Source organism: Arachis hypogaea, chromosome 3 (genome assembly GCF_003086295.3).
Source record: "Arachis hypogaea cultivar Tifrunner chromosome 3, arahy.Tifrunner.gnm2.J5K5, whole genome shotgun sequence".
NCBI lineage: Eukaryota > Viridiplantae > Streptophyta > Magnoliopsida > Fabales > Fabaceae > Arachis > Arachis hypogaea.
In genome coordinates this window covers 16,462,199-16,469,298 of record NC_092038.1, presented here as the reverse complement: position 1 = coordinate 16,469,298, position 7,100 = coordinate 16,462,199, and the positions used below count along the sequence as shown (strand labels likewise).

The 7,100-nt window shown below is 34.4% G+C and overlaps 1 protein-coding gene across 1 annotated transcript; it reads right to left on the bottom strand.

Annotated features, from left to right (window-relative positions):
• Nucleotides 1-467: 467 nt before the first annotated feature.
• On the bottom strand, nt 468-6,136 carry LOC112789667 (uncharacterized). The gene is made up of 9 exons (XM_025831659.3): nt 5,485-6,136; nt 4,693-4,740; nt 4,500-4,559; nt 3,828-3,911; nt 3,590-3,694; nt 2,929-3,042; nt 2,727-2,827; nt 902-1,013; nt 468-761 (listed from the first exon to the last, which is right to left on the bottom strand). Exons 1-9 carry the CDS (start codon nt 5,968-5,970, stop codon nt 633-635), a joined length of 1,239 nt encoding a protein of 412 aa, XP_025687444.1. The 5' UTR covers nt 5,971-6,136; the 3' UTR covers nt 468-632.
• Between the last annotated feature and the right edge of the window lie 964 nt (nt 6,137-7,100).

Below are 7,100 nucleotides of genomic sequence, written 5' to 3'. Positions count from 1 at the left end.
GAAAAACGCGTATGTGTCATATTCAGAATGTGTCTAATATACCAACACGACAATTTAACAAAATATCCATACTTCATATGAAAAAATTTTGAAACTACCTTCAAATGTTGGCGGCAACTAAAAAGGAGTGGAGTTGGATGGATTTAATATTTTGGGTAATCCTCTTTTAAAATTTTTGCCTGCTGAAATGGTGTTTGGATGGGGCAGAGTTGAGGGGGAGAATTGAGAATGTTTGAAGTGAAAATTAACCAAAAAGGGATAAATTATTAAGGAATCCTTTCCCGTGACAGCGTGAGGAACACAAGATTGCAGTGAGGAGCAACTTGCAATCATGGGGTTTCGGATGACGGAACTCGGGTGTTTAGCATGTGTTCACTGTTGAAAGCATATATGTTCAATCTCGGCATCTTGCCATTTATAAGCGCAAACTAGTTACTTTAGTTATAAAAAAATAAAATAAAATGTGCGATTTAGGTAAAATTGCGATTCATTATGTGTAAAAAAAGAAAAAATTTAAATGACTTTGCCCCAACTTTTCTGCGGATAGCAACATTTGTTTAAGCCCATGATTCAGTTAATACTTAATATCCTGTAGTTTGTAGATGATAGTATCTCTGTATCTGTCAAGTGAATCATTTCTTGGATGAAAGATATATGCCCGATATGATGGCCACCCCAGCCACGGCAACACCCACAGATGTGAGGATTTTGATTGCAGACATAGCTGGTTTTGGGGATGGAACTGTCATTAGATCCCTCATCTGAAAAATAATAGTAAAAAAGCAAACTTATGGTCAGAAAATCTAATATATCAAGAATGATACAAAGATATCACCTTTGAAGGGCAAAATTATAGCATATATAAAATTACACAACATAGGAAAAAAAAATGCTCACTAACCATTACAGGTTGCTTCCAATGCTTCTTTATTCCTTGGAGATGCCCCTTCCCAACAACAGCAACCACTGACCTATTCTCGCTAGCCACTTTTAATAATGTCGAGGACATGTATCTATATAGTCACATATATTGTCATATGTAGTCAATATCATAGACAAAATATTAATGCATAATTATATGTATCGGGGGAAAAAAATTTATAGACATTCTAGACAAAGAGGCCAAATGGCCAATTGATAGAACCAGTGTAGTTAGTCAACCTCAATGCTCCCGTGTGAAGTAAAGCTGTGCCCATAAAAATATCTACAAAAGTAAATGCATGGTATGGATTTCATGATTTTTATCAATACATGGTGCAAAGAGAATGTAGGAAGGAGGGTTACAGGGGTATTCTAGTTCTGAAGAAACATAAAGGGCATACAAAAGATGGGTTAAAGAGTGAAAAAATGATCTGCAACACCGCTAGAAGGCAGAGGATGCTGTTTGTACACAAGAAAAAAGAAGGAAAATTTACGCATTAAATAACCTATAACTATGAAACATAGGCATTGACATAGCTTCAAGCCTACAACAGACTAGGAGAAACCAAAATTTTTAAACTTGAAGGACACACAAATAACCAAAATTTGGGTGGGTGGCCATGGATTTTTATTTTTAATTTTTTTTGAGGTTGGGTTAAGACTTAAGACACAATATCTATTATCTTCAAATATTCATCGAATGACAAATTCTGAATATTCACTACTTTCTAAAGTATCCTTAGATTAACTTGATCTGTCTCCATAATTGTTATCTCTTCAGTTGACAAAAGGTACAGTTTCCAAAAGATAGAGGTAGTTGGTGTGAAGTAGGTTATAGGGTTGTGCTTTTTTATTAGGTTGAACAGTGTTTGTGCCTTCTAGGGCAGTACGAAGTGTACCTAGATAGAGGAGTGATCACACCACTAAGGCTTAGTTTGGTAAAGCTTTTACTTTTTAAAAGTAGCTTATAAAAGTTAACTTTTAAAAGATGGCTTTTTAAAAGTTGTAGCATTTATGTTTGGTAAATCAAATCAAAAACAACTTTTAATAAACATAAGCAACATCAATTGTGTTTGATAAAATAGCTTTTAAAATTTAAAAATACTATGATAGACATAAATGCAAACATTAAATTTGAAAATTAGTTAACATATGAGGTTATATTAGACTTTTAAATTTTGAAAAGCACAAGCCAACTTTGAAAAGCTCTATCCTAGGTGCTTTCAAAAGTACCCCGATCTTTTAAAAGCTGCGAGCACAAGCACATGATCTTTTTGATTTACCAAACACAAAATGAGGAGCTTGAGCTTTTAAAAAGTACAAGCACATCTTCAAAAAGCTTTACCAAACCAAGCCTAAGTAAGCATGTTTGTGCTTTCTAGGGCGCTATGACGTACTGTTCATTCCATGTATAAGGAACCTATTTCATTGAACACCCATAATGCTATAGCGCGCTAGCCAAAAGGTGTATCTGGTTAGATGATTTAAAAATTTAAAACATAATAAATAACTACATTCTATCTACGACAACCCATTGAAAGGTCTTCCACATCCTACACTTTGAAACAAAATAGGTACACTTGTATGAAGTTTAATCCTCCTTGGTATTTCAATTCATTTTTGGAAAGTGTCAATATCAGAACCATATCCTGTATATCCTCCTAGAACCCCCTCCGCTGTGGATTACAGAACTGTGGAGACAAATGCTGATGGAAGGAACCATTCTTTAAAGTGCAAAGGAAAAGGCAACAAGCAACAGACTTAATAAAGGAAATTTCAATAGTAACAAGTTAAAAAGAGCTTACTGATCTCGTTCATGCACAAGAGTCTCCATCAAAGTTGGAAATTGCTTACTCATTTCTTGAATAACTAAAGTTAGCACATCACTATCATTCATTTGCTTCAACTGAAGAAAGCAAGGAAAGGTTAGGATATAGACAACAATTTAACATTGACATGATAAATTAACACTTATAATGGCTAGTCAATCAGGATTATGCAATCTACCATTTTATTGAGATCATCTGAGCTGGGTAAAAAAACTGCTTGGAAAAGTAGAGAGTACAAAAACTTTGTCTTATGCCAAAGTGGCATCTTACTCCATGTTCTCCTTACTGTAATCTGTTTCAATCAGAGAACACAATACATGAGTACTAAATGAAATAGCAAGTGCTGAAAATAATAATGTGGGATGGAATTTTAGATGTTACATCTTCATGCAACAGTAAGAATTCTATCTTGCGACATGGTAGTCACAAAAGCTCAAGTCACTGTAACAGCCTGTCTGCTTTACTGCTGTAAGACAGTGCATAAACCATACATTTCCATACCCTTAAATATACTCAAACTTATGCAAACCTAATCCTCTACAAACCATTTTGGTATGAAGTATACACATATGCCAGGGGGGAAAAATACAGGAAATTCCAATTGAAAGAAGATATAGCATTCCGCACCACACCATTATATATTACAAGTAGCATTTCTGGCAGCTATACTGCATGAATTTATCCTCAACCGAAAGAACACCAGGATATGAAAAGGAATGGAAAACTATACTTATGCAACATAATTTATTTCAATCTTTCTAGCAGAGTTATACTTGAAATTACATGACTAGAGTTCCTCCCAACGGTCGGCACAGATTAAAACAAAAGGCTTAACCAACCTGTACTGGGCGGTCGCCTAGGATCACCCTGCCACCATACTTCATTGCTTCTTCATATGCTACACGAAACTCAGAGCCAGGAAAGACTTCGAGCTTGCTAGCAATCTGTAGAAATGTTCAGGGAAGAAAAAATAGGGAATATGAGAAATACAACAATCTTGAGTAAGAACGACTCAAAGATCAGTGTAGCAATTCTCAAAGGGAAGATAAATATGTTTGTCAAAAACAGTAAACATGCCTTGGCAAGGAACCAGCCATAAAGTACTTCAAACATATTATGTTTTTTCCTTATCAACGCAACCATCTCTGCCATCGTGGGTACCTGATAGAGGGAGATCCAGGAAATAAATAAACATAAAATAAACAAATAAATAACTCAATAGGAAGTAACATAATGACAGAACAACCAAATAAGAACCAAACTATTGAAAAAAATGATGGAATAAAACATCAGTAGTATTATAAAATCAAGGAAACTAGTTGGCACTATAGTTTAATAATAACATAATATCTAGGCCCCTGATCAACAATTTACTTTCAATTATCATCATATTGGCTATTGCTGAAAGAAAATATGATAGATCTCACCTTTGCGTGAAAGTAAAAATAAACTACTCATAGGTTAGCCAAACTTAAATCATTAAGGTAAAAGGCCAATATTTTATTCTCCCAAAAATAATGATGTTCAACCATCAGTCTAACACTAGTAAGACACAAAAATATTAAGCAATTTGATATGAAATCTTTCAAACTCTTCACTCCAAGAAGTTAGCATTCTGATGTCCACTAAGAGTAATATCATTTCCCATAAATGTAAAGTCTATGCTCTTAAATACAAAGGGGCAGAAGTAAAATGTCTGCACAAAGAAAGTGATACAAAAATCATCTAGGAAGGGTATAAAGCAGAAACCTTAAGATTTTGCAGGGTAAGCACTGCCACACGACTTGAGCACAATTCTAAGAAGACAACCTGCAGCCAAAGAAAGCCCAGACACATGGTATCCACGTTAAAAATATAAGGCAAAACAGCAGACAGCTAAACAGATGAATGACCCCATCTATCAAGTATCAACAAACTTTTAAACCGAGTTCAAGGGAAACACCTCTGGCCGCAGAAGACTGACAATTGCCTGAACTTCTCTGCTTGATTCCTGCAACCAACAATGTATATTTAAGTTTGAATATTAAGCTATAACCTGTCTATTCCCCATCTGAATTACACCTATAATTAGTTCAACTTAGTCTAGAATCACTTACACCGTTACACGTCTTATTTATTTAGTTATTTTAACTTTATTTTTGCTTTGCTCTATGGCTGAATTTTCATGCAATGGTTTATCCGGTTAGCGTTTGGTGTGTCCTAGAATATTGTTTCTAGCTTTCCTGGATTAGGAAAAAGAAAGCAAAACTTTGTGGCAGTATGTAGTTTATGCCATTGTTTGATGTATTTAGTTGGGGCATTGCATAACTCTCGCATCACATTTTTAATGGTAGAAATTCGAACAAGTATTTCACTTCTACTTGATGCAAAACACATGACCTTCTTTCAGTTGCAAAATAGATGTCTTCTTTCTGGTTCGTTCTCTTTGTATTATTGTTTCCTTCTTAGTAGCAAATTTCTTCTATTATAAAAAATTAGCTCATTCTTATTCGTAACAGCTTATAATCAAAAGCTTGCTAAGCAAGCTAAAAAAAACACGTAAAATTAGTGATATAATGATAATGAAAAGAAGAAAGGACCATTTCGTTAAGAATCAGAAAAATATCAACAACTGAATTCCAATTAAATTAAATTGTACATAACAGAACCCTAATATCACGTTCCCGATCAAAGACAGTGACAATGTTCAATGCAGCGAAACGCAAAACCTGTTCCGGTTCAAAAGAGAGGTTACCTCGGAGACATGCGCGGTGCCGACGAGGTAGACATCGCACACACCGCCTTCGGCAGAGGACTCGCACGACAGCACCATCACGTTCCTGGAAAGCTCCTCCGGGAGCTCCGGCGGACGTCGATCGGAACTTTCCGCCGGAGCCTCAGGAACCGTCAAATCATCGACGGCGGCAGAAGCACCAGCACCGGAAGCCTCATCGATGCGAACCATGCTGTCGGAGAGACTCTCCATCTTCAGATCCTCGATGTGGACGAAGTCCTCGCCCACCGGTGCGGCGGACGGCGGCGTTTGCGCGTCGTCCATCGCCGGCCGGAGGAAGGTGTGGATAGGGCGGGTAGCAGCGGTGGAGAATTGTGCGAAGGAGAAGGTTCTAGAAAGAGAAACTGTTGTTGTTATGGGGAGATTGTGGGGTTTTAGTTTGGGGCGAAGGAAGTGAGTGAGTGGGGTGACTCGGGCGAGTTGAGAGCGAGTGACGGGGTGAGTCATAAGCTATAGAAGACAACTTCGAAAATGGGCGTTATCTCTCTCTCTCTCTCCTTTTGATGACGTGAGACTATTTAGTGACTTGATGAATGTTTCTTCTTTCTCTATTCTGTATTGAATTCTGTTTTTGGACACTGTGGGCCTTCTTCGTTCAAGTTATTCCAAAGGTATTATTAGCTTGTGTATCACTCCCATTAAGTTGTTGAGAAAATATATTTTTTTAATAAAATGATTTTTTTATTATTTTAGTTTATTTAAAAAAATAATAATAAAATAAAATATTAAAAAAATAGAAATTATTTTCTAAAAAAATTACAATTTATATATTTTTAAAAAATCTTTTTTATTAAAAAATACCTTTTTACATAATAAATAAATAAATAACTATTTTTATATTATTATATTTAAATATAATTGATAAATAAAATTTTTTTATATAAATATTTAAATATAAAATTATTTTTATTTTCTTAATTTTTTTAAAAAAATCTCACCCAATCAAAAGGGAATTTTTTATTTAGATTATTTAAATATAATATTTACGAAAATTTGTAACATATAGGATATTTATCTATATATGCACAACACCTCTTATTCTGTACACAGTGTTTAAAAATAGTTAAAAGCACATCTCGGATAAACTATATCCAAAATATAATACATAAAATTAAAAAATGACAAATGGAGTGCTATATACCCGAGATATAATCATAAACAATTTTTGGGCATAGTACCGAGATATATATATTATTGTAACAATTTAACTATAATATTACATACTCATATCATTGTACTCTTATGGTTAATGAAATATTCGATTTGAAAAAAATTAATGATTTAAATTTTTTAATTAAAAAGTTAACAATTTAAAATCTATGTGTCTTTGAATTAAAAAATTAGGTTATCTGTTGAGAAACGTTTTTGGAATCGTCTATTTATTTTGCTGTTGTGCGCGTTCCTTTTTTCTGCTCTTCTTTAAGATTGGTTTTTCTTTTGTTCTTCTTTATCTATTTTTTACTGTTACTGGTTGATGTTCTTTGGTGAAGCTTCATGTTGTTATTTCTTGTTTTCCTGAAAACGTGAATTTTTGTTCATAGTAGTTCCCACCATTTCTCATTTTTGCTTATTCTCTT